This window comes from Dipodomys merriami, unplaced genomic scaffold (assembly GCF_024711535.1).
Source record: "Dipodomys merriami isolate MVZ:Mamm:240054 unplaced genomic scaffold, mDipMer1.0.p SCAF_19, whole genome shotgun sequence".
Taxonomy (NCBI): domain Eukaryota; kingdom Metazoa; phylum Chordata; class Mammalia; order Rodentia; family Heteromyidae; genus Dipodomys; species Dipodomys merriami.
The window spans coordinates 29,442,226-29,469,884 of NW_027203270.1; the positions used below are offsets into that span (position 1 = coordinate 29,442,226).

At 50.1% G+C, this 27,659-nt stretch overlaps 2 protein-coding genes across 3 annotated transcripts in view; one reads left to right on the forward strand and one right to left on the reverse strand.

The window, feature by feature from the left end:
- Positions 1–2,658, reverse strand: part of Socs7 (suppressor of cytokine signaling 7) — a 37,146-nt gene extending 34,488 nt beyond the window's left edge. Inside the window, exon 1 of one of the 2 annotated variants that reach the window (XM_070028200.1) lies at positions 1,542–2,658. In XM_070028200.1, the coding sequence (XP_069884301.1) occupies positions 1,542–2,533 (992 nt within the window). In that variant the 5' untranslated portion in view covers positions 2,534–2,658. The remainder of the gene's footprint in view (positions 1–1,541) is intronic. The other variant, XM_070028199.1, reaches the window with a different exon arrangement.
- Positions 2,659–9,858: 7,200 nt separating this feature from the next.
- Gpr179 (G protein-coupled receptor 179) lies at positions 9,859–27,573 on the forward strand. Its single transcript, XM_070026925.1, has 11 exons — positions 9,859–10,652; positions 12,509–12,617; positions 16,308–16,395; positions 16,900–17,132; positions 18,186–18,254; positions 18,394–18,503; positions 18,754–18,992; positions 19,217–19,355; positions 20,542–20,647; positions 21,167–21,313; positions 22,669–27,573. Exons 1-11 carry the CDS (start codon positions 9,859–9,861, stop codon positions 27,571–27,573), a joined length of 6,939 nt encoding a protein of 2,312 aa, XP_069883026.1.
- Positions 27,574–27,659: the final 86 nt, after the last annotated feature.

Sequence of the window (27,659 nt, forward strand, 5' to 3'; positions counted from 1 at the left end):
ATTAGCAATCTACCCTATGTTATTACCCACAGCTTTAATCCTGCCTTCCACTCCCGTCTGATGAAAATTCTGTCTGTACTGGTAGGTGGATCACCTAACATGCACATGCACACACATACACACACAAACACACACAAACTTTTTTAGCAGTCACACACTTTTTAAGACCTGAGTTCTTGGGATGAGTTCATCAGGAAACAAACAGAGAAATATGGTCCTACCTGAAGGGGCAAGACATTGATTTCTTTATGAAGTTTGGATTTGGTCTGATCCCCAAGAGAAACCCATGGCACAGCTGTTCAGAAAGGGCAACAAAATAAATTGAGTGCACACTTGCCTCTTGGAACACCAAAATGCCCATGAGAAGTCCATGGGTAAGTGGTTCAATTACAGGATCAACTGGGGAACTTTTTAAAATTCAACTTTTTGGCTCCAAACATATAAACCTTTTCAAAAAGCTCCACCAGTGATTCTAGTGCACAGCAAGGTTATCAATATATATGATTTACCAGTTCTTTGGCCTTGGTTTTGGGAGAGAGGGAGGGAAAGAAAAGAGAATTCATCATATAAGCCACATCAAAAACAAAACTAGGCCTGGTGTTAAGACCCATTCAGAACTAAAATCCACAATGGCAAGCTTCATCAAACGAAGTCTCATTTCACTGACACAAAACTTGGTTGTTTAGAAACTTGTCAGCTTTCTAAACCAATACTACTGATCTCATTGAATGTCAAAAATCAGTCCACCCTTTAAGAATTCAAGCAAAAAACAAAAACCCTCAATGTCTAAGTTTGGAATTTTCATTTATTGGCCTCAATGTTTAAGTTTGGAATTTTCATTAGTTGGCCTCAATACCAATTTTCATTAACTGGCCTACAGTACCCATGTCTATACTTCACTCACACTTAGAATTTTCACCTGGGCTTCAGAGAGAGCAAGCAAAGCTATTTTCTATTCCCACAGGCAGTGGTCAGTACACAGGCTTTAGACAGCAAGTACATCTAAGGGAAAAAAACCAGGAAAGCATTAAAACCAAATTTAAGATACCCAACTGACTGATGGCCTACACTGCATAAGGTCCTTAGCCTCTAAGGAGGTCCTTAGCCTCTAAGGGAAGAAGGGGGTGCAGGTCCACAGAAAAACCAGCAAGGTGGCCAACATAATAATAAGCAAAGTAATCAACACCCAGCCTTTTGTCCAAGGCCCATTTCCAGCAACCTCCCTGTGGGGGTAACGGTAGACAAGACACCTTAGAAAAACTTAAAAAAGTGAGGCCAGGATGGGGATGGGCAGATGGTTTCAAGTCATTCCCAAAGAGCGTGTTGCCAACCAGCAGAGAAGTGTCACGGAGTGTGAACTCTCTAAGAGTGAAAGCTGTTTCCACAATTAGCTCTTGATCTGAAAGCAAGATGTCACCACCTTTAGCCTCAAGTGTGCGCTTCGCAAAGAGCATGAGAACTGTTAGGATGATGCTAACAGGAAAAAAAAAAAAAAAAAGGCAAGTTTGTGGCCAGCTCCCCCGACCCCCAGACGGTCTCACCTCCCCGAGTCCAGCTCCCGGCCCACAGAGCCTCCCATGTCCGTCAGGCTCGCAGCAGAAGCAGCCAGCTCTCCAGAAGGCCTCTTGCCGGTGCCATCCCCACCTCCCGAGCCACCGTTGCAGCTCTTGGTGCGAAAGAGGCGACTGAGGCGGATTTTGAAGGAACCCTTCCTAGAAGGGCCCGCGTGGGGCCGGAGGGGCCCTGGAGGCAGCGGCGGCGGCGGCGGTTGCGGCTGCTGCTGCTGCTGCTGCTGCTGCTGCTGCTCCCCTCGATTCAGCCGCCCTGAAGGGACCAAGTCCTGCAGTGGGAAGGGCGCCGGAGGTAATTCGGGGCCTGGGGGCTGCAGCAGAAGCCGGCTGCCGCCTCCTCCTCCACGGCCGGGGCTGCTGAGCTCCTCTTCCGAGCAGCTGTTAGTCTCCAGGCTCTCGGCCTCCGATTCCAAGCCTTCCAGGACCAGCAGCGCGTCGCTCGTTTCGGTGGGGTCCTCCCCGGCCTGCGGGGCGGCAGCAGGCGGCTGGGGCTGCGGAGGGGGCGGCTGCGGGGGGCACGGGCACGGGCAGCAGCCCCCACCGACCGTCTTGACCCCCGGCCCCGCCGGCTGCCCGAGCCCCAGAGCCGCTAACTGTGCCTCTAGTCCAGCGACCGGGCCCCAGGAGCGCTCGAGCGCCAAGCCCGGTGGCAGGGCCTTGGGGTCCAGGGCACAGCGGTGCCGGGGACACAGCAGTTCCGAGGGTCCCGGCTCCGGAGCCGCCTCCGCGTCCTCCTGCTCGGGCGGTCGACCCACGTTGCGGAACACCATCAGCTGCGGCGGCCGGGAGCCCCGCGGGCCGGGCCGCGCGAGGAAGGGGGGCGGCGGAGGGCCATGGCTCGGGGGCGGCGGCGGTGGGCCTGGCTCGGGGGCCGCCTCGCCATAGCCGAGGAGGCGGCTTAGGACACGGTACGAAGCGGCCGCCGCCGCCGCCTCGCCATCCCGGAGCTCGGCCCCCTGCATCGGGGAGAGGGAGGGAGGGAGGGCGGGCGGCTGGGAGCCGGGCTGGGGTGGGGACTAGGCCGGGCCCCGCCGGAGCCCCGCCCGCCGCGGCCCCCGGAGCGACAACGCTAACGGCAGCCGCGGCCTCTTCCTCATAGAGGGGGGCGGGGGGCGCGCGGAGCCCAGCGCGAGCCCAGGCCGCGCGCCGCCGCCGCCGCCGCCCGCCGCCGCCGCCGGAGGACTGTCCCCCGAACTAGCGTCACTTCCGGGAGAAGTGGCCACGCCCCTCTCCGGGGCCGTGCTGCGCTGGTCTCCACTGCGCGTGACGTTGCGCGCATCGGGTCGCTATTGGCCCTAAGCTGGGTTTGTGCCCACGTCGGTCTCCGGCCTCGACCCCTGCGTTTCACTTCCTGGGCACCCAGGCCTCGACTCGTCCACTCTGTAGAGCGCGAGAAGCCCTGGTTCCTGAACGATAGCTCTGGCCTTGACAGTTATCTCTAGTTCTTGTCCCACCTATGTGTGTCTTGGACCAATCATTTCATTAATCTCCTGGCATTCACTCAACTATGGAAATGTCTACATGAACAAGGTTTCCTGATAATGTGTTTAACAACCAGCTCTCTATAGGAAAGGGACTGTGTGGCATATATAGAGATAAATAAACTGATCATAAGTTGTGTTGATATAAAGGTCGTATAGACCACAATTACTAAATAATAAAATATATTCAGTAACAAATTCTATATAACTGATGGTCATAGAATGCTTTCCGTGGTTTTTGCCAAACTCTTCTGTGTATTTTGGGGTGCTGGGGACAGAACCTAGAGCCTCATACACAATAAACAGGAACTCAACCACTGGGCTACCACTGGGCTAGTGTTTAGCCCTTACCAAGGAGTGTGACAGGAGGACACTTCTTTGCTAAATCAGAAAAGTATTCAGGGGCTGGGAAGGTGGCTCAGTGGTAGAGCGCTTGCCTTGCATGCCTGAGGCCCTGGGTTCAATTCCTCAGCACCACATAAATAGAAAAAAAAAGCAGGAAGTGGCTCTGTGGCTCAAGTGGTAGAATGCTAGCCTTGAGCTGAAGAGCTGACGGACAGCCTCCAGGCCTAGAGTTCAGGTCCCACGACCAGACCCGAAAAACAAAACAGAAAAGTTTTCAAATACTAAAAAAGAGTATTTTCTCAATTTTGTGCTAGTCACAATGTAACAACTATATAACATAAACTCTAAATCGGAATTATTAACATTCCCCCTCTTTTTATATTTTTTTCATTACTGGGTTTGAACTCTGGGTCTACTCCTTGGTTATCAGGCACTAATATTGATGAGCCACACCTTCAGCCCTATTTTTTGTGAGTTATTCTTGAGATCAGGTCTCCTCTGGATATTATTTGCCTGTTAGGCTTCTTAGCTATGAAGGATAAAAAGTAGACTGGATTGGAGCTGGGAAAGTGGCTCAGTGGTAGAGTGCTTGCCTTGCATGCATGAGGCCCTGGGTTCGATTCCTCAGCACCACATAAACGAAAAAGCCAGAAGTGATGCTGTGGCTCAAGTAGTACAGCGCTAGCCTTGAGCTGAAGAGCTGAGGGACAGTGTTCAGGCCCCTTGACTTTAGTGGATTAACCAGGATTCCATTGAGAAGGGATATTGTGAACTTTTCTGTTCAGGCTGGGTCTGCACCAAGTAGGCACTTGGGTCCCCTAGGATTGCAAGTGAGAGCCATCAGCAATAGGTGATTCACTTTCTTATATATAATTCATAAGTAAAACAATAAGTTAAACAGTGATTTGTAGCACTGGCCCAGTGGCTGATTATTCCCATCCACCTGACCTTACTAGACAGAGTTAAGATTGTAAGCCAGGTGTCAGTGGCTCACACCTTTAATCCTAGCTACTCAAGAAGCTGAGATCTTAGGATTGTGGTTCAAAGCCAGCCCAGGCAGGAAAGTCCATAAGACTCTTAGCTCCAATAACCACCAGAAAACCGGAAGTGGTGCTGTGGCTCAAGTGGCAGAACGCCCACCTTGAGCTGAAGAGCTGAGGGACAGCACCCAGGTCCAGAGTTCAAGCCCCATGACTGACCAAAAAAAAAAAAAGTGGATTATAACATATCTTTCACAATGGGGTAGTTTAATCATGTGCTACATTGAATATAAATAACCCAAGTGCCCAGGTAACATTATTAGGAAACAATGGGTTTGGGGAGCTTATTGTATTTGTTTTTGTTGTTCTCCAGAACTGATAACCAAAGTCAGGGCCTTGCACTTGGCTAGTCAAATCCTCTTCCATTGAGCTAAATCTCCAACTCCATTACCTTTGTTTTTGATAAACTTATTGTATGATTTTTTTGTGGGACTTGCACAATGTTTTGCTAGGCAAAACATTCTATCACTATAATGTACCCCTTTCCCCTCTAAGTTTGCATGATTAAACTTTAAATACTGGTTATGTTTAACAACTACTCTATAAAATTCCAGACATTTTAACAATTGACTTTCACAAGCTAGTATGAACCTGTTCTATAGTACCATTAGACCTCGATGTTTTCATCTGTAAAATGCAGAACATGCTTTACTTGGCAGGGGTGCTATAAGGATCAAATAAGATCAAGGTCTTTCTGGGAAGGAGGAGATCCTGAAGAGGAGAAGCCCAAATAAAACTCATTCTAATTGTCACCAAGGGAGATATTGAGATTCCCAGGGGATAAGGAAGGTGGACCAGTCAGCAAAACTTAGAAATCTAAGTGCCTAAACCCACATTGAGGAGAAGGCTGAGTCCTACAGCCTGAGAGACCTTTACAAAGGAGCGTTCCTGCTTTCCCATTGTTCTTAGGCTAAATACAAAGCTCCTTAAGGAGGTCTATGAGGCCCTGGGTGATCTTATCCCTGCCTCTCAGTGTTAGTGTTAATTGTCACTAACACTGTGTCCATTTCCCACATATATGGACATTGCAGAAGCTATTTTCCCTTCTATTCCACCCCCTTCTTTTCCCCCAGTGTTAGAGGTTTAACCAAGGGCTCACATATGCACAGCAAGCACGGGAATATTAAGTCATAGCCTCAAGCCCAGCCATTTCCCCCTTTCTTGGAAGACTTTGCCTTCTGTCTGTGCTTAGTAAACTCCTGTCTAGCGTTCATTTTGAACTCCGTCTTAATGGCACCAAGGAGATCTACTTGCCTGGACCCTTCCTCTTCACTGAGCTTGAGGACCACTCCTTTATTGCCCATAAGTGATTTAGTTAAAATCTTTAAAATCTTTAAAAACTTTAAATTCTGTGAGGAAGCCAGCCATTCTGACTTTCTGTTCTCATTGACTCTCCAAAACCAAGGATTGTGGCCTGGCAGAGAAGTAGGCCTTTGATACATAAACATGGAAGGTACAACCTTAGACCTCTTACAAGGTTCCTAATGCAAATCTATCCCTAATTCTATGAAACAGAATAGCCTTCAGCCAAGCACAGTGGCTCACATCTTCATTTCAGCTACTCTGGAGGCAAAGATCAAAAAGGTTGCTCTTGGAGGTCAGACAGGGCAAAAAGTTAGCAAGATCCTGTCTCAGTCAATAAGCTGGGAGTTGTGGCATGTGCCTGTGATCCCAGCTATGCAAGAAGCATAGGTAGGAAGGTTGCCTCTGAGGGCAACCCTGGGAAAATACTTGAGACCCTATTTGAAAAAAATTAACTAAAAACAAAAGGACTCCGAGTATGGCTCAAGTAATAGATTGCCTAGCAAATGACAGGTCCTGATTTAACAGCCTTCCTCAAATGCAATGAAACAAACTAAATCTCAATGAGCCATTTAGCTAAAGTTATTTGGTTCAAAACCAGCTGTTTGAAGATGTAATTCTCTAGCACCTCTCTCCCCAACTACTTCTCAGGTATTACTCAGGTTTCTAAAGAAAAGAACATTTTCTATAGCACCCTAAAGCATTCAAGGCCTAAAGAGGCCAACCTCCCAACATCCCTAGTTCTCTCTGGAAAGCTCTCTGGACCCAGAAATTATTTTATGAAAACAATGTTTGTGGCTTTGCAGCGCCCTCTACTGTCCAGTCACGTCCTTAGCATCCCATAAGATACAGAGTGGTAGCTTTAACTTGCACAGAAGTACATGCAACATCTTTGTAAGACAGGACAAGGATTGCCTCCTTTCTTTGCTCTCCTAATTTTCCAGTCCTATATCCTAAGTGCTGGGGGAAGGGAGAACACTGAAATTAATCTCTGAGAAAAGATGGAGTTTTCTGTTTGCTGAGCTGATTTTATAAAAATATTCCTGCAAGCTGAATGCACTGGTGTGGGAGATGAGGCAAGAGGATCACCTCACTTCCAGGACAATTGGAGCTATGTAGCAAAACTCTTTCAGCCAGGCACTGGTGGCTTGTGCCTTGTAATCTTAGCTACTCAGGAGGCTGAGACCTGGAGGATCTTGGTTCAAAGCTAAATTGCATAGAAAAGTCTGTGAGACTCCATCTCCAAATAACCAGCTAAAAGTCAGACTGGTGGCATGGCTCAAGTGGTAGTGCACCAGCCATGGATGAAAAAATTGACTGAGAGTTTAAGGGCCTGCATTCAAACCCCAGTACTAGAAGAAAAATATGCATTTCCTGCAGTGGTAGAGCTTTAGTTAGAAATTTTTATGAAGGGCTGGGAAGGTGGCTCAGTGGTAGAGTGCTTGCCTTGCATGTATGAGGCCCTGGGTTCTATTCCTCAACACCACGTAAGCAAAAAGAAAAAAGCCGGATATGGCACTGTGGCTCCAGTGGTAGAGCTCTAGCCTTGAGCTGAAGAGGCTCAGCTGAGGGACAGTGCCCAGGCCCAGACTTCAGGACCCCCCCCAAAAAAAGAAATTTTTATGAAAACAACCTAGAGACTCAAAAGAAGAAATTCTGAGGTTCACTTAGTTATTCTAAAATAGGTAATGTTTGGGCACTGAGAACTACGTTTTCTGCCTCTCTGGACTTTGTGACTGGTCAGATTTGAGTCCTAATTATGTAGTGATCTGGCTATATTACTGAACATACATGATTCAACTTCTCTACATAGTCAGGCATTATTAGGGCAGAGGCAAGAAGATTGCTCTGTGACTAGCATGGTTATAATAAGCAAGACTTCATCTCAAAAATAATAATTAACAAAACAAGCCAGGTGATGGTGGTTCATCCTTGCAATCCTACTCAGGTGGCTGAAATCTAGGGGATCCCTGCTTGAAGCTAACCCAAGCAGAGAATTCCTTGAGGCTGTAATCAAAATAACCAACTAAAAGCAGAGTTAGCAGTGTGGTTCAAGTGGTAGAGCACCAGTCAAGCAAACAGGCTGAGCAAGCTCAAGGTCCTGAGTTCAAATTTCAGCACTTTCAGGCAATATTTGTCAAGTGTTTAGCTAGAGGACATAGCTGGCATAGAACAAAACCTTTGTAATTGCATTAGTAGCATAGTTAGCTTTGTATGACTTTGTGTGCACGTGTGTGGGGGGGGGGGGTTCTAGGGCTTGAACTTATGGCCTAAGTGCTGTCCCTGAGCTTTTTTGCTCAAGGCTCTATCACTTGAGTCCATAACTCAAGCATTTTGGTGGTTAATTGGAGCTAAGAGTTTCATAGACTTTCCTGCCTTGACTGGCTAGGATTACAGGCATGAACTTGAGCTATAGCTCAAGTAGTAGAGCACTCACCTTGACAGTGCTCAGGCCCAGAGTTCAAGCCCCATGACAGACAAAAAAATGAAAAAAATAAAAATAGCAAGGATTACAGGCATGAGCCACTGGTACCACACTCCAATATGACTCTTTTTTTTGGGGGGGGGGGTCCGGTCGTGGAGCCTGAAATCTGGGCCTGGGTGCTGTCCCTCAGCTCTTCAGCTCAACGCTAGCGCTCTACCACTTAAGCCACAGCACCACTTCCGGCTTTTTTCTTTTTGCTTATGTGGTGCTGAGGAATTGAACCCAGGGCCTTATGCATGCAAGGCAAGCGCTCTACCACTGCGCCACCTTCCCAGCCCTGACTTTTTATATTAATAAGATCTCAAGTTAAAAGGCAATATTGCTGTGTGTGTGTGTGCACACGCATATGTGCTGCTAATACTTCATGCACATACTTCATGCTCTACCACTGGAGTCATATCTTAGTCTGACATTTTGCTGTTTAATTGAAGATGAGTTTTTGCAGACTTTTCTTCCAAGGCTGGCTTTGAACTTGGATCCTCTAGGTGTCAGCCTCCTGAATAGCTAGGATTATAGGTATGAGCCATCAATGCCTGACTGCGGCAGTTTTGCTAGGTAATTTGAGCTGCTTTGGAACGAAGGTCTTGGGGGTGGGCAGTCTCTGTCTCTGTCTCTGTACCTGTGAAATAGGGATAACAATATTCATTATACATGGCTGTGGGACAGAATCCATTGAAATGATGTGTAGGAAAAAGATTAGGGGGCTGGGGATATGGGTTAGTGGTAAAGTGCTTGCTTAGCATGCATAAAACCCTGGGTTCAATTCCTCAGTACCACATAAAACAGAAAAAAACAGTAGAGAAAAATGGTAGAGTGCTAGCCTTGAGCAAAAAGAAGTTTGGGGATAGTGCCCAGGCTCTGAGTTCAAGCCCCAAGACTGGCAAAAAAAAAAAAAAAAAGATTTGGGACTGCCTCAGTCTTGACAAAGGCTGATTCTAAAGATCGTTCCTACCCTCACCACTCCCAATCATGATTCTGGCTAAGCAGCAATGTCAGGGGATGCAAGCACCCAGAGCAGACTGCCAGGAGATGCTGCCTGGCCCTTTATCAAGCCTGTTGTCACTGCTGCCAGGAGGCCGAGTGGAGCAGAGGGGGTGGGGAGAGGGGCCTGGGCTCATCTGTGGTTGCTATGGCACCCCATCCTGGATTTACCCATCACTCCTAGTGGAGCAGAGGGCAGAGCGAGGGAGGGCTAGGGAGGTCGCAACTGGTCCCCTCTCCTTCCCTCCCTGTTTCTTTCTCTGAAGCAGATGTGTGGTGGGGGAGGATGGAGAGAGACTGGGACTTGGATCAGAGATGGGGGAAGAGTGGTATGCTAGGATTAAGAGGGCTTGAAATAGGGGACCACAGTGAGGGAGGAGGGGCAAAGCCCTTATACCTACGTCCAGGAGCCAGCTGATGACGTTAGAGAGAAGAAAAAAGCATGCCAGACAGTGCCAGCCTGAGAGAGAGAAAGAGAGAGAGAGAGAGAGAGAGAGAGAGAGAGAGAGAGAGAGAGAGAGAGAGAGAGAGAGAAGAGAAGAGATACAGGGAATGCAGGCAGGCCCAGACAGCAGACAGCCTCTGTCAGACCTTTCTTGGGCACCAAATCCCCCTGGCAGCCTGGAATCCAGGGGACCAAGAGCTGTCCTGAAATGGGCACCAGGGCAGTGGTCATGCGCTCTTCTGTGTGGGGGCTGCTGGGCTTCTATTTCCTCTCTGGCTGGGCTCTAGGAGGTCCAAGGCTGCCCCGCTCTCTGCCTCCACTGTCTTCCCAAGCCAAGCCAGGATCAGTGTCCGCGTGGGAGCTCCCACAGGGGGCTGAAGCAGCCCTAGCTTTTCTGTACTCTGGAGAGGCCCAACAGCTGTTGGGGGCAAATTGCAGTGAGCGCTTTGAAGCTCATGGGGCAGAAGCAAAGCCAAGACTTCCCCCAATTCTACAGAGAGCAGCAGGCACCCTGACTCAAGCCGCCAACTTTCTCAACATGCTTTTGCAAGCCAACGACATCCGTGAGTCCAGTGTAGAGGAGGATGTGGAGTGGTACCAGGCCCTGGTCCGCAGTGTGGCTGAGGGAGACCCAAGGGCCTACAGAGCTTTGTTGACCTTTAACCCTCCACCAGGGGCCAGCCACCTACAGCTGGCCCTGCAAGCCACCCGAATGGGAGAGGAGACCATCCTTCAAGACTTATCTGGGAACAGGGTACAAGAAGAGAACCCAGCTGGAGACATGGAGAACCCTAATCTACAGAAACGGGTGCTAACCAATGACCTAAGGAGCCTCAACAGTCCCAAGTGGCCACGGGGAGATGGCTATGTGGGGGACATACAGCAGGTGAGGCTGTCCCCTCCCTTCCTGGAATGCCAGGAAGGCCGGCTCCGTCCTGGCTGGCTGGTCACGCTCACTGCCACCTTCTATGGACTCAAGCCAGACCTTAGTCCAGAGGTCAGGTAAGTGGGCTTGTGCGGGTTTGGATGGTTTGATGGGGATGGGGAAGGGGTAGAAGGGACACAAGGCTATGCAGCTGTGCATGGTCATTTAGCAAGAACATGTGGATGTCTGGGGACCTAGATGTGTATATTTGCATCCAGCAGTATGTAGTTACAGCCACCTCTGGGAATCTATAACTACTTGTTAATGCATATAGGTGTAAGTGTACATAATGTGTACAAGTCAATCCATGTACAAGTATTTATCTGGGCATCTATTTGTATTTGGGTGCTTGAGCACAAGAATGAATGTCTGTGAGCATGAGTGAATGTGTATGTGTGGCATACAGGTAGGTATGCATATATAAGCATATATTTATATGTATGTGTATACACATGTGTCCAGATGTGTGTGTGTGTGAGTGAGTGAGTGAGTGTGTGTGTGTGTGTGTGTGTGTGTGTGTGTGTGTGTGTGTGAGTGTAGACAGGAAGGGGTCTTGGCTATCAGGTCTGAGGAATGGGCTTGGGACAGATGACAGTGACAATCCATGTACCAAGCTTCTCAGAGACCCTTGTAGACATTCCAGAAGGACAATCTCTGTCAAGAACTTGGAGCCAGTTAGACACTGTAATTCTAGCCACTCAGGAGGCTGAAATCTGAGAATCACAGTTCAAAGCCAGCCAAAAAAGAGAAGTCTGAAAGACTCTAATTTCCAAAAATACTACCAAAAATCCAGAAATGGAGCTCTGGCTCAAGTAGTAGAGGGAAGAAGGAGGAGGAGGAGGAGGAGGAGGAGGAGGAGGAGGAGGAGGAGGAGGAAGAGGAGGAAGAGGAGGAACAGTGTCAAGGCCCTGAGTTCAAGCCCAGGACTGGCACAAAAAGAGACTGGAGCCAATGTTCGGGAGTTGGCTGCATCACCAGGGACATTCCCAATGACTTTTTTTTTCTTTTTTTCTTTTTTTTTTCCCATCATGGGCCTTGAACTCAGGGCCTGGACACTGTCTCTGAGCTTTTTCACTTAAGGCTAGTGTTCTGCCATTTTGAACCATAGCACCACTTCTGTTTTACTAGTGGTTAAGTGGCGATAAGAGTCTCATAGACTTGCCTGCCCAAGCTAGCTTTGAACCACCATCTCAGATCTCAACCTTTTGAGTAGTTAGGATTACAGGCATGAGCCACCGGTGCCCAGCTCCAATAGCTGTATTTTTACATAGACCAGATCCCTCTGTTCTGTCTGTCTTAAGCCAGGAGCTTAAAACACTTCCATTTGGGAGCCTATTGGGAAGAGGGTAGCAAATGAACATAGAACTGCAAGGCTTTCAGCAATCAACATGGCCTTGCCAGCTCTGTGTCCCTATTCATTGTTCCCAGAAGGGTTCCCTTCCTGCAAGCAGGCATGCTGGCTGCTTGCCCGCTCTCTTCCCCCCTCAGCCCAAAGGAAGGTTGGAAAGCTTCTAGTCTAGGCAGCGTCAGCTTAGGGCTTCTCTGTTCCACACTTCTTTTGCTGTGATTAGTTCATGACTTGGGTAGAGTGAGCATGATTAATAGCTGAGCTCTGTGTGTGTGTGTGTGTGTGTGTGTACATACCACAAGCGAGTGTGAAAATCCCCTTCAGAGAGATCATCAGAGCCCTGGTTTCTTGACATGTCTCTCCCCTCTACTAATTGATGGAAACCAGAAAATGACAAGATGTTGAAAAGTGGAGGGGGAAGGAGTTGTTGCCACAGAGACCGTGGAGAAATGGCATGCCTATGTGCCCCACACTACAGTCATCATGCTGAAGTTTGCCAAGACTGCAACATAGTCTAGCACCTAAGGACAGATATCCACCTTGGCATCCAATACTAAACCCCTAACTGCTAATTCACTGTCCTAGAGGCCAGGTGCAGATGGACATAGATCTCCAGAGTGTGGACATCAATCAGTGTGCAAGTGGCCCAGGCTGGTACTCCAACACACACCTGTGTGATCTCAACAGCACCCAGGTAAGGATGAAAAAGATGAGGGACCACTAGATTCTGCTTTCTCTCCTCCTCTCCTATCTCCCATGTGCAGCTGACAAACCTACATCAGCATCTTAGGGCTTTGAGGGTATCCCCAGGGATCGGCAGAGGTGACATGCCAGGCTTTTTAGAAATGATGGCCCTCACAGCTCACTCTATACTTCCTGCTCCCACCCCAAAACAACTACCTCTTGCATCCCTTTGGAGTCTCAGAGTGCCTGCATTTGCTCTCTGTTCTGGTATTCAGTGCTCCTGGATCCTATATCCTCTGTAAATCGTCTCCTTTCCTTCCCCTGCACCACATGCTTCGTGTTAACACAGCTCTAGGCTTTTTATGGCCTGCAAATGATACTCCATTATTGTATTAGTTGAAATAAATGGTGTTGGCTGTTGTAATCTAGAAAGAGTCTAACCAAAGAAGAAACCTTTTTCCCCTTTTTATACTTAGTTTATACACACACACACACACACACACACACACACACACACACACACACACACACACACACACACACAATCCAGCCCACAATAATCCTCTGCAGAATTGGACTTGGGGTAAGAACAAGGTACATGGTACACAGCGTTGCTTTCACTGCCAGGGCAGGAGCGAGATGGTAATGAATGCAACTCTCCCAGGAGGAGCAGGGCAGAGTTTACTGCCCAGCCGTACTTAACATTCATGGGGGTGAAGGGGTTATAGGAGTCTGTGATGTGCTGGTGGTTTTGCCAGGAGCATGTTCCCAGGGTGGCAAGACATTCATCAAGAAAAATGGTGCCTCCAGCCATAGCTGTTGTACTGTGATCATGGCTATTTGGGCCTTCTCTACTTTGTTTTCTCCTCCACAAAGCATGTATTCTTCACACTCATCATGAACACCATCATGGCTGTGAAGCCCGGCACTTAGCAATGCCACCTTTTGGGCCTAAGTGGCCAGCATGGCCATCAATTCCAGGAGGGAGGCCTGGGTGAGACAGGAGTTCAGGAGACCCGGGTGTGGGCTCATAAGACCAGTTCCAGTCCAGCCCTATGGCTTAGCCCCAAGGTATTTATCTCTCCTAGCTCCCAAGGAACCTCAGGGAATCTGGCTGTGGCTCCCCAATCCTGCCTTCTCCACAAAGAAGGAAGTTGAAGAGGTCTGGAGTAGTGCATACCATGACTACATGCAGACAGAATTGGAGCCAGGATGCGGGTACATTAGGATGATTGATAACACTGGCTGGTACTTCCACAAGCCCAATACTGGGAGACGGGAAGGCCAGGGAACCTGGCCACTCCATGATTACTCTGACTGCATGTACTCACAAGCTGAACTGAGGTCAGGGAGGACCCTGAAGCCGCAGTTTACTGTGCTCAGCATAACTGCACACACAGGTGGCCACTACTCTTTAGGATACGTATGTTTGGAGCTAATATGTTCAGAAATAGAGAAGAGATTCCCACTACAAGTTTGATGGGGGAGGGAGGTGTGCACTTGCACGCATGCATGCACATGCACATACACGCACACACACACATGTATTGGGGACTGAACCCAGAGCCTTTTATGTCTAAGCTTGCACTCAGTTCTTCCCTACCCCCCACCAGTACTGGGGTTTGAGCTCAGGGCACTCCACAGCTGAGTCACACCTCCAAGCGGGTTTGGTTTTTTTGAGGGTTTTTTGTTTTTTGTTTTGTTTTGTTTTGGTCATGGGGCTTAAACTCTGGGCCTGGGCACTGTCCCTGAGCCTTTCAGCTCAAAGCAGGTGTTTTACTACTTGAGCCACAGCACCACTTCCAGTTTTCTGGTGAATTGGAGATAAGAGTCTCTTCGAAGCCGGGCGCTGGTGGCTCACGCTGTAATCCTAGCTCCTCAGGAGGCTGAGATCTGAGGATCGCGGTTCAAAGCCAGCCCGGGCAGGAAAGACCGTGAGACTCCTATCTCCAATAAACCACCAGAAAACCGGAAGTGGCGCTGTAGCTCAAGTGGTAGAGCGCTCGCCTTGAGCTGAAGAGCTGAGGGACGGTGCCCAGGCCCAGAGTTCAAGCCTCATGACCGACAAAAAAAAAAAAGAGTCTCTTGGACTTTCTTTGTCTGGGCTGCCTTTGAACCGCAATCCTCAGATCTCAGCCTCCTGAGTAGCTAGGATTATAGGCGTGAGCCACTGGTATCCGGCTTCCAAGCATTTTTTACACTAGTTTTTCTTGAGGGAGGATCTTGCTTTCTTCCCTGTCTTGTCCTTGGAACTCCACACCCATCTATCTTTAGGTTTCCTGTTGTAGATAGGATAACAGGCATGTGCCACTGCATCTCCAGAACTTTTCTGCCTGGGCTGGCCTCAAACTGTGATCCTTCCAATCACAGCCTCCCAAGGAGCCAAGATTACATATGTGAGTTCTTGTCTCTCTGTTCACTTTTTTTAATCTAGTCACATTTACTTCACTGGGTACACAGTGAGGAGCAGAGCATATTCAAAAGTAGTCCTGGCAAGAGGAGAAGCTGATTTCCTAATAGCAAGTTTCCTAACTCCCCAGGTGAGTCAGGGGCTAGATATAGAATCTCCCAAGGTGAACTCCATCTTGTGATCTACTGGTATTCCAATCCCTCCTCACAACAGATCTGACTCAGCAGACTCTGAGGCCTGCTCAGTCCCTTGCTGGGAAAATATCCATGGGCAGAGGTGGAATAAAGGGCTGACCTAGGCATCCCAGCAGCCTGGTATTAGCCTGACATTAGGGCCAGGGAAAACAGTCCTGTACCAGAGCCAGATGCCTCCCGATAGAGGAAGTTGTTCCTCTGCAGGAGCCTTTTCAACCCACCTGTGTGCCAAAGAGGGCAAGTGATGGGGCCCCTTTGAAGCAGAATGCACACATAATGTGTGCCACAGAGCTGACCTCTCCCTGCTCTCACCTCCCCTAGTCTCTTGCCCCAGCAACAGCTCAGTTCAGGGAAATGAGACATAAGGCTCTTGTTACTGCATCTCACCAGAAGGGTGACCTATCCTGTACTCTGTCTCTTTGAAGAGGCTTACAATAGGGATAGAACTTCCATAAAGGGAAAGCACTATGGAGGCTACTGATGGGAGTCCCTAGTGTAAACCCGTAAGTCATATGTAAGATACTATGTGTGACCTCCAACTTCTGGGAAGGAAAGCTCTTCCAGAGAAAGGCCCTATAGAAACACAAGTTGTTGTCAGGCACTGGTGGCTCACATCTGTAATCCTAACTATTCAGGAGGTTGAGATCTGAAGATTATGGTTCAAAGCCAGCCTGGGAAGGAAAGTCCCTGAGACTCCTATCTCCAATTAACCACCAGAAAACCAGAAGTGAAGCTGTGGTAGAACACTAGCCTTGAGAAGAAAAAGTGATATAGTGCTGGGGCTGGGAAGGTGGCTCAGTGGTAGAGTGCTTGCCTTGCATGCCTCAGGCCCTGGGTTCGATTCCTCAGCACCACATAAGCAAAAAGAAAAAAGCCAGAAGTGGCGCTGTGGCTTAAGTGGTAGAGCGCTAGCCTTGAGCTGAAGAGCTGAGGGACAGTGCCCAGGCCCAATGTTCAGGCCCCACGACTGGACCAAAAAAAAAAAAAAAAGTGATATAGTGCTAATCTTGAGCAAAAAAAGCTTATACATGGTGCCCAGGTCCTGAGTTCAAGCCCCATGCCTGGAAAAAAAAAATGTTGTTTGTCATCCCCACAGTGTGTCCCCCTGGAGAGTCAGGGTTTTGTCCTTGGCCGCTACCTCTGCCACTGCCGACCTGGATTCTACGGGGCAAGCGGCTCTGGGGGTAAGTGAGTGGACAAAGGGTCAGGCAGGTATGTTACAGGCTAGGCTGGCTGGGAGGAAGACCTGTAGAAGGAAGGCAGGTTGGGGAAAGCCCTGGGAGGAAACAGTAGAGTGGGGGGTGGGGAAGGGGGGAGGTGGCAAGGACAGAAGATCAAAAGAAGCAGAAGAGGCCAAGGGAAGTCTGCCTTCAGAGAAGAAACCCAAACATAAGAGATGATACAAGTTGGCTATCCAGTGAACCCTACCTGGCATTACTACTTCCTGCTACCCTGCCCTCCCCTGAGCATTTGTGCTCAAGGCTAGTGCTCTACCACTTTGAGCCACAGTGCCATTTCCAGCTTTTTGGTAGTTAACTAGAGATAAGAGTTTCATGAGCTTTCCTGCCTAGGCTAGCTTTGAACCACAATCTTCAGATCATCAGCTTCCTAAGTAGCTAGGATTACAGGCACAAGCTGCTGACATCTGGCTAGGTGCCTCTTCTTAATGCTCATCTTGTTCTTCGTAGGGTTAGAGAGTGCTACGCAGACAACCAAGCAATTTGGGTCCCCACAGAGCAACTCAGGGAAGCTATTGCGATGCCAGCCATGTTCTAAGGGCTGCACCAGCTGCAGGGACGCAACACCATGCCTAGTGGAAGAAGCCCCGGCACTGAGGGCGGCAGTGCTGGCCTGCCAGGCCTGCTTCATGTTGGCCGTCTTCTTGAGCATGCTGGTTTCCTACCGCTGCCGCTGGAGCAAGGCAAGGAGGTCCCACATCCCACCCTGAACACACACACCCTACCCATCTCCACTAGAAACCTGTCTTGATTCTAAATCTATGTGACTTTAGACAGTGACCTGCCCCCCCCCCCCTTAGACCTGTTCCCTGACCTGACCTGCAAAATGAAGGCTTTAGACTTAAGGCAGCAAATGCTAGTTGAAGGTCAACTCTAAACAAAACACTGCAGAAACGCGATGCAGGAGCAAGCAATTTGGTTCCCGGAGCTCTCAGCCTAATGGAAGAAGCACACGTGTAACTAAAATGACAGCACAAAGCTGGGTGCTGGTGATTCACGCCTGTAAGCTTCGCTATTCAGGAAGCTGAGATTTGAAGATTGCAGTTCAAAGACAGCCAGGCAGGAAAGTCCATGAGATTCTTATCTCCAATTAACCACCAGAAAACTGGAAGTGGAGCTGTGACTCAAAGTGGTAGACTGCTAGGTAACCTTGAGCAAAAAGATCTCAGGGACAGCACCTAGGCCCTGAGTTCAAGCCCCATGACCAACAAAAAATAAAATAAAATGGCAGCATAGGGAGACAGGCACAAGGATGGAGGTGGCTGTCCGTTGCTATGGAAGCTCAGGCAAGGGACCCAGTTATCCAGCTTGAGAGGCCACTGGAGGAACACTCTGGAAAAAGTGACAATTGAGCCAGGTTTGATATTAACTGGATGCTTCTGGGGCAGATAGGAGCATCCTATTTAGGCCAGGTACAATCTGCCCCAAAGCTTGGAGCAAGAATAGAGATCCTTTCTAGACTCTTATCTAAGTCCAAGGCAGGACTGAGTGTCCATGAGCCTGCAAGAGAGCCATGTAAAACCTTGGCCTTAGCCATGTTTAGAGCCAGTACAGCTAAAGCCTGGTGTGGGAGTGAAGGAGTGGGCTGTAAGTAGAGGATGAAACTAGTGTTAGAGGCTGAAGCCCAGAGTGATCCTTTTAAACAGTCCCTAGACCTCCAACACCATCATCCAGGCTCAACTCCCCCCACTCCCCCATGGCCCTGCTCACCTGCCTCTCTCTTTCTGGGCTCACAGAGGATCCGAGCATCTGGAGTTGTCCTGCTGGAAGCCATCCTTTTTGGATCCTTGCTTCTCTACTTTCCTGTGAGTCTGTGGCTAGCAGTTGGTCCCACTTTCTGGGATGTCTGGAAATGGCTAGGGGAATTAATCATGTGTGTAGTGTGGGCCTAGCACAGAGTATAAGGGTAGTGGCGAGCAGCTCTTTCTGTCACCTTCCCACCAGGTCTTCATTCTGTACTTCAAGCCCAGTGTATTCCGCTGCATTGCTCTCCGCTGGGTCCGGCTACTGGGTTTTGCCATCGTCTATGGAACCGTCATATTAAAGCTTTATAGGTAGGGCCTAGATCGGGCCTTGATCACTCATTGCTCACCCTAGGTCACCCAACTCATACAATGGAGTTTTTCAAGGCCAGATCCTTACCAGCTCCATTTCCCTGTGCTACCAAGCCTGTCCCGAGACTTAGCCTTCCCTTCCATGTAACTTTTCGGGGACAGTGAACAATGGGAGGGCCAGGTCAGGTAAATGCAAGCGAGGGGCCAGCTCAGTCCTCCCAAGCTTCCGTGTACACTCTACCCCTTGCAGAGTACTACAGCTGTTTTTGTCTCGAACTGCCCAGAGGGGGCCACACCTGAGCAGTGGACAGCTACTACGGCGCCTGGGGCTGCTCCTATTGCTTGTGCTGGGCTTCCTGTGTGTGTGGACGGCGGGTGTCCTGGAGCGAGGCACCCAGCACATACCTCTGGTAACCCGAGGCCACACTCCTACCGGCCGACACTTCTACCTCTGTCATCATGACCGCTGGGATTACATTATGGTTGTGGGTGAGCCATTTCCTCTGAGCCCAGCCTCCCTCTGCCCTCTTACCCCCCACCCCCAGAACTTCCAGGGACCTTTTTGCTGCTTCTCCTGTCTTGTTTCCATACTCTGCAGTATGTCCTGCAGAAAGGAAAAAGGCAGGCTGCTAAGGTGGTGTTTGTATTCCATCTGTCTGTCTATCTGTCTCGCCTTTCTTCCTCCCAACACACACACACACACATACACACAGCTGAGATCCTTCTGCTATGCTGGGGCAGCTTCCTGTGCTACGCCACCTGGGCTGTCCCTTCAGCCTTCCACGAGCCACGCTACATGGGCATCGCACTGCACAACGAGCTGCTGCTCTCTGCTGCCTTCCACACGGCCAGGTAAGGATGAGTCCATCTGCCCCTCCTCCTTGGCTGAGGTATAGTGGTGGTGCAAGGCAGGTCATGGGGTGGGTCTTCTCACCCTGACATGACTTCTCGTCTCCCAGGTGAGGCAGGCTGTCCCAGGACCCATTTGACAACACTTCTAGGCCTTTCTGTAGGACAAAGAGGAGCCCCATTCATACTCCTCCCCCACCCCATGTCTCACCTGTGTGAGGAGGTCCTAAGCTACCAGAAGAGGAAGTGTGCCCTACTTCTAATTCCTCTCCCACTCCTAAGCCACCCCCTTAGCATCCCCAACATACCTCTTCCCATTTTTCTTTCACTTCTCCCTAACTTCTTCTGCACACTTTAGCCATTCAGGCAACAGGCCTGTGTGTGTTCATGTGAACTGGGTCCTAGGGTAGAGGCAGAATCTATCTACAGAGCTATCCAAGCAAAGTGCTGAATACAATTCTGTTCTGTAAGCTAGGCAGTCAGAGAAAATGAGGTGGAGTAATCTGGGAGGACTTCTTGGAGGTGGGCCTTGCAGTTGTATCCACATCTACAGGAGGGCAAGAAGAGTGCTCTTTTTAGCTGGGCACCTGTGGCTCACATCTATAATCCCAGGTACTCAGGAGACTGAGATCTGAGGTTCGAAGCCACAGAGAAGATAAATCTGATAGACGTGTGTAACCAATTAATCTCCAGCAAAAAGCTGGAACTGGCTAGGTGCCAGTGGCTCCCGCTGTAATCCTAGCTACTCAGGAGGCTGAGATCTGAGGATCATGGCTCAAAGCCAGCTCAGGCAGGAAAGTCCGTGAGACTCTTATCTCCATTTAACCACCAGAAGACTGGAAGTGGAGCTATGGCTCACAGTGGTAGGATGCTAGCCTTGACTGATAGAAAAAGAAAAACAAAGCTGGAACCAGAGATGTGGCTCAAAGTACCAGTGTGAGTGAAAAAGCTGGAAAAGCAAGACCCTGTTCTCTCTCCTTCTCTCTCTCGATCTCTTTATCTCTCTCTCTCTCTCTCTCTCTCTCTCTCTCTCACACACACACACACACACACACACACACACACACACACACACACGAGTACTCCCTCCTTGCCCAGCTCAGAGGTGGGTTGTGAGAATCAATGATGTAAGGTGGGAAGGCTGCTTCCATCTACACTATCAATAATCTCTATCCCTTCTGGCTCTCAGGTTTGTGCTGGTTCCCTCCCTGAATCCAGACTGGACCCTCCTCCTCTTCTTCTTCCACACCCACAGCACAGTCACTGCCACACTGGCTCTGATCTTCATCCCTAAGGTGAGGCCTTCAATTTTCTTGCATGAGGCAAGCCTCAGCCCCTTGGTAAGAGCATAGTAGATCTGTCATCGCCACAGCACCTTCTCTAGGTCAGGGCAAAGAGGAGACAGTGCTGAGGATGAAAGTTCTGAGCACCCGGGGCTAGGACTTCAGTTGGGGAAGGAAGTTGCTCCCTGTTTCCCAATGAGGGAAATAGTGTTTGTACTGAAGGAAGTCCTTTATACACAGCTGATGGAATTCTGAAACTCTGCTCAGAAGCAGTTACAAAGAGATAGGTTGGAGAGCTGATGGCAATCTATGACTTGGAACTGTAGGGACAGGAGGGTAGCATAGACTCAGTCTCTAAACGAGGGAAGAAGGAAGGGAAATGAAATTCTACAGACCTCTGGAATTCCAAATCAGAAAAAGAGTGAAGACTCAGAACGTACATGCACTCCATAAATACGGCAAGTGAGAATAAGGGTCGGCAGGAAGACACAATGACTCAGTGGGTCTTCCTCCCTGCTGTCTACATTCTAGTTCCAGAAGCCAGGAGCACCTCCCCGGGAAGAGATCTTGGATGAGGTATATGAGGATGAGCTGGACCTTCAGCGCTCCGGATCCTACCTTAACAGTAGCATTGCCTCAGCCTGGAGTGAGCGCAGTCTGGACCCAGGGGACATCCGGGTAGGTGCTACCTCCTCCCCAACTCCTTTGATACCAGATTTTAAGGACTGAGTAGAGGGAGCAAGCACGCTGCTCTCCCTCCAGTATTCCCTCCCTTCAAGACTAACCCACCCTTTGCTACCACTTCCCTCAAATGACTCACCTGAATAATCACGGGAGGAGATGGACTACTCAAGTGAAAAGGCCTCAAAAGGCCAAAGCCCAGACTCCAGAGGTCCAGGTCATATGGCAATTTAAAGACATAGTCAAAAGTGGATACTGAAATGCTTTGGGCCTGCATCATGAGGGGCAGACTAAGAAACCCCCTGGTCTTCAGCAAAGTGAGACAGTTGTTGACCTTAAGGCCACCTATTGAACTGGACAGTTCAGACAGTGAATGGCCACCAGAAGTTCCTTTCCCTGCATCTGGCAAGCTGTGAAGCAAGGAAATCCTCCCCAAACTTGCACTTAGAAGGATATTATGCCACCTCTTGTTTTCCTACCCAAGATCATCTATAGACACAGGAACCTTAAGGAAAGACAGTAAGAAATTAGGATACCTGCAAGACTCCTGGGTTTTATAAAACCTAGGCATAGAAGCCATCTTGGGAAGCCATTTGTTCATCCCCTTCAACTCAACTGGGGCCCTTATACCCTGAGTTGACCACAGCTTGGCAAAGGAGTTGCCCACATGCCCCAGCCCTTCCTTATCCCAGCTGCCTCTGCCCATTTTCCCATGTCCTCTTCACTCTTTGAGTTCTGCTTGCCTTCTGTTCCCTTTATAGAAAATGCAGAGAGGTGGAGAAAATAGCTTTGAAGTATACATGGCTCAGCAGTTGAGACTTATTCCCTGTCTCTCATGCTGGTGATTTTCCACAGTGCCCCCAGAGAAGGAAGGCATTCTAGATCTTGCATCCAGCTTGGAACCAGGTTAACACTGCTTTTGCAGGAATAGAGTGGTAAATTCTGAGTTTTAGAAGCCAGCAAAGAATAGAACTTGGTGGGCTGGGAAGGTGGCTCAGTGGTAGAGTGCTTGCCTCGCATGCATGAAGCCCTGGGTTCCATTCCTCAGCACCACATAAGCAGAAAAAGCCAGAAGTGGCGCTGTGGCTCAAGTGGTAGAGTGGTAGCCTTGAGCTGAAGAGCTGAGGGACAGTGCCCAGGCCCAGAGTTCAGGCCCCATGACTGACATACATACATACATACATATTAAAAAAAAAAAAAAAAAAAGAATAGAACTTGGTGGGAAAGAGCTCCCCAGAGAAAAATGATCTAAACAAGACCTGAGGGGGAGACCAGCACAGCCAGGGCCTAGCAGATCTCAGCTGTCCCCCTTAACCACAGTTCTGCTCTCTTCATCTCTCCTTGCCCTGTAGGACGAGTTGAAGAAGCTCTATGCCCAGCTAGAGGTCCGTAAGACCAAGGAAATGGCCGCTAATAATCCTCACCTGCCCAAGAAGCGGGGCAGCTCACGCCAAGGGCTGGGCCGCTCCTTCATGAGGTACCTGGCTGAGTTCCCCGAGTCCCTGACCCGGCAGCACTCTCGGGACTCGGGCTCCCCAGGCCGCAGCAGCCTGCCTGGCTCCTCTCGCCGCCGGCTCCTCAGCTCCAGCATCCAGGAAGCAGAAGGGGCCCCAGCCCTGCACAAATCCTGCAGCACCTATGACCAGGGGGAGCCAGACTCACCTCTCCTGAACTCCCTACTGAGAAGGAATCTGTCCAAGAAAGCTTCTCATGTGGAAAGCCAAGAGTCTGTGGATGGGCCCCCTGCTTTGGGTTTCAGGTCAGCCAGCGCCCACAACTTAACAGTGGGAGAGAGACTCCCCAGAGCCCGGCCTGTGTCTCTGCAGAAGTCACTCAGTGTGGTGACGGGCTCCAGGGAAAAGGCCCTGCTGGTGGCCAGCCAGGCCTACCTGGAGGAGTCCTATCGGCAGGCGAAGGAGAGAGAGGAACGAAAGAAGGCTGAGTTGGCCATTGCAAGCCCAGTGCGGAGGCCATCAGCTAGGAGGCTGGAGCGGGCTCCTGGGGCCCCCCTGTCAGCCCCACCTTCTCCTGCCAAGAGCAGCAGTATAGACAGCTCGCATATGTCTGGGAGACTTCGTGAGGAAGCTGGGAGGAAGCTACCTCACCCACCTATCAGGCACCAGGTCTCCACACCCATCCTGGCTCTGTCTGGAGCCTGTCTTGGAGAGCCAAGGATGCTTTCTCCCACCTCGACCCTGGCTCCAGCTCTGATGCCAGCTCTGGCCCCAACTCCAACCCCTGTCCTCGCTCCTGTCCCAGTTCTGGCCCCCACCCCTACCCCTGTCCTCGCTCCTGTCCCAGTGGTCCCACAAAGCCCCAGCTTGCTCACCTACATCTGCCCCTGGGAGAATGCAGAACTGCCAGTCAAGAAAGAAAATGTGGTCCAGGAAAATCCCCCAGGGCCAGAGCGAGGTGGCCACTCTTCTGCTCCAGCTCGAGCCAAGCTCTGGAGGGCCCTGTCTGTTGCAGTAGATAAAAAGGGTGCTGGGGAGAATGAGATTGACACAGAGGATGGGCGTTTCCAGGGGGAGGCTGATGTGGATGAAGACAGGCCCAAGATCTCTAAATCCCATAGCCTCAAGACCCCTGTGCAGCAGGGTTCCATGCGCAGCCTGGGCCTGGCTATCAAAGCTCTGACCCGTTCTCGGAGCACATACAGAGAGAAAGAAGGTGGGGAGGGCAGTCCTGAGAAGAAGGACAGGCCTACGGGATCAGGCATGGGGGTTTCTCTCCGCTCTCCCCGCTTAGGCCGGCCCAAGGGAGTGAGCAAACAGGCTGCACTTGCCCCGTGCGATGATGAGGAGTCCCTCCAGAACCAACAGAACGTTCACACCAGCAGAATGCTGCAAGTCTGTCACCAGGAGGGCAGCAGAGAACAAGAGGACCAGGGCCTAGGGGAGCGGAAGGTGGAGAGAGCAAGTAAAACAGGACTTGCCACACTGAAGCAAATTTGGGGGGACAAACATGCTGAACAAACAAAGGAAGCCATTGTGGGATGCCAAGAGCTACCCAATGCTGGCCTCCAGTCCCTGGGCAGTGCTGATAGCAAGGTGGCAGAGGTATGCCCCTGGGAAGTCACTGAGTCAGAAACATGCCAGCCAGATAGTAGTGACAAAACTAAAATCTGCCCCTGGGAGGAGAGTGAAGGTGGCCCTGAGAGGAAGGCATCAAGACAAGATCTAGGTGACTCCCAAGACAAGATGGGGAAGGCTCCAGAAAAATCAGAGCCCAGAGGAGTGGTTGTCATTGCTCGGAAAAAGCCAGAGAGGCTGGTCAGGGGCCAGGAGGCAGTGTGTCCCTGGGAGAGTGCTGACCCTGGAGGTGTCTCCCATCCATCAGCTCCTCAGGACTCTGACAGAATGCAGGGCAGGTCTGGGGAAGTAGGCAGTGTGGAGACAAGAGCAGAGACACATCAGGGAGAAGCCCCAGGTCCAGGGGCTTGTTCACCTAACACTACCAAGGCAGAGCTGTGTCCCCCAGAGGTGAGGGATGGGCAGGGAGGAACACTAACCCAGAGAGTAAAGGAGCTCCCTCAGGAAAGGCAGAAAGCCCCCAAGAAAGCAACCTTCTGGAGTGAGCAGAAACTGGCTGGGAACTTGGAGTCTCTCTGTCCATGGGAGAGTACAGATTTTCGGGGGCCCATGGCAGTGTCACTTCCGGCCTCTGGAAGCCCAGGACAGTCGGGAAGTTGGGGCAGTGGCATTGTGGAAGTGTGTCCGTGGGAAGCAGGAGAGATGCCTGCTAACAGGAAAGCAGAGGTCTGTCCCTGGGATACAGGTGATGAGCGAAGAGAGGAGGAAACACTGAATCAAGGGGCAAGTGGAGAATCTCTTCGTCATAAAGATAACACTTCCAGGAAGGGGATCTTAGGAGAGGTGGAGGAGAAAATTGTGGAAGCAGTACCAACAGGAAATCAACAGCAGGAGTCAGTGCTCAAGCCAGAGAAAAAGGAAGCAACACCTGCCACAGCAGAAATCTGTCCCTGGGAGGTAGATGATGCGACAGAGAACTGGACATTGAGACAGACACCAAAAGGAGGAGTCTCTCAAATGGACAAGGAGAAAATGCCTGGAAAAACAGGAATTGAAGATGTAACAGCATGGAAAAAGTCTGAGGAACAGAACCAAAAGCAGCAAACAGTCTGCCCCTGGGAGAGTGTGGCTTCTGGCAGCTTTCCTACAAAAGACACAGAGAGGCCAGGCAGTATGGGAAGCAAAGCCACTGAGATCTGCCCATGGGATATAGAGGATACCTGGACAGCTGAGAAAGCAAAGATCTGTCCCTGGGAGGTGGATGCTGGAGTAGCAGAGGAAAAGACTTTGGGAGATGAGGCCATTAGGAAATCTCCAAATGACACACAAGATACAGATTCTGGACCCAGTCAGACAGCAGTTCCTGCTCCAAAGAAGCCAGAGAGACCAGCTCTGAAGCAGGAAGTGGTATGTCCCGGGGAGGGCTTGAGTCCTGGGGGCTTCTCTCAGCATCCAGATACTCCTCACACGGATAGACCAAAACCTGAACTGCAGGAACTGGCACATGTGGGCTGCAAGCCAGCAGACGTGTGTCCCTGGGAAGTGGAGGAAGCTCCCACCAGTGAAAAAGTCAAGATCTGCCCCTGGGAGATAAATGAAGGAGCTACAAAGAAAGAACTAGAGCAAGAGATGAATGAATTGGCAAGAGAGGAAGATAAAATGCTAGAGAACAGGGAGCTCACATCCCAGGAAGGAGGTATATCAAAACAGGAGGCAAAACTCCAAGAGCAGAAAGCTATTTGTCCTTGGGAGGACACAGATTTGAGAGAGCCATCTGCTCAGACCCCTAAGGGCTCAGTCTTGCCCAGTAGCACTGGCAACCAATTGGGAGAGGGACATTCCTCAAAAATGAGTGACAAAGTAACAGAGAAGAGGGATCTGAGACAAGACCCAAAGACAGGCTCCCTCCCAGAGCACGTGACTCCAGGAAAAGCTTCAGCTTTGACTGCAGAAGTTGTTACTCAAGATGGGGGGAAAACAAGCAACAATGAGCTTCAATCTGTCTGTCCATGGGAGAGTATGGTAACAGCGGGATCTTCCTCCCAGACAGCCAGTCAGTTTCCTGACCAGCCTACAGTCAGTACCCAGAACCTGGTCAATACTGGGAGCAGGGTTGCTGAGGTGTGTCCATGGGATGTTCCTGTCCTAGACAAATATAAACCTGACAGTAGCACCAAGGCTGAGATCTGTCCTTGGGAAGTAACTGAGCAAATATCTGAGAAAAGAGCCTCGAAACAAGATAGAAAGGAGGAAGTTCAAGAGACGGAAAAAGCCCTGGACAAGCCTGAGAGCAAAGGTGTGGCAGTTCAGAAAATGACAGAGATGGCCGACCCCGGGAAGCAGGAGGCTGTGTGTTCTGGGGAGAGTCAAGACCAGGGGAGTCTGTCAAGTACTTCTAGTAGAAGCAAAGGCAGTTCTGAGACTGCAGGCTGCATGGGGGCTAGCATGGCCGAAGTATGTCCATGGGAAGCAGAAGAGGTTCCCTCTGCCAGGAAAGAGGACATCTGCCCTTGGGAGGTAAATACAGGAGCAGCAGAAGGAGAAGGAGAAGGAGAAGGGGGACTGAGACAGGACAGAGGATCACAAGGGCAAGGAGAGGAAGAACCCAGAGGGACTGAATGCTCCCCCAAAGCAGCAGCAAAACTTAGCAGTGAGTCAGCGACAGTGTGCTCCCGGGAAAGCACAGGATCAGGCATCCAGCAAGAGGCTCTGGACACTGACAACGAAGCCAAGGTCAGCCCTGATGGAGCAAGCAGCATGAGGAGAATAGCAGAGCTGTGTCAATGGGAAGTCACAGACCCAGAAGGAAATAAAATAAAGGGCACCATGGCAGACATCTGTCCTTGGGAAGTAACTAGAGCCCCATCAGAGGAATCTGGCTTCCTGGCTTTAACAGCAACTGCAACAGAAAATGTCTGTCCATCCTCTGAACAATCATTATGCCTTTTAGTTCACAGACCTCTGGATAGCTTCTTTCCAGACTTCAAGAGCTCTCACCCTGAGGTAAGCGAGCCATGGAGTACCTTTACTCCAGAAGGTGTCATTGAACTACAAGGACCTTCAGGGCGTGGGTCAAGGACCAACTTAGCCCCAAATTCAAGTCTCCAAGAAGCTGAGGGTCAGAAGTCTTCCCACTTAACTGAAGATCAAGGACAAGTAGCTTCTCAAGCTCAAGATGAAGAACTTGGTCCTCCACCCACCTACCCTTGGGACTGGGAGCAATAGCTCTATCACATGAGGTCAAACACAGAGCTAACTGTCTCTGAAGCCAAGTTCTAGTGTTCCCAAATCAAGACACGTGGCAAACTATG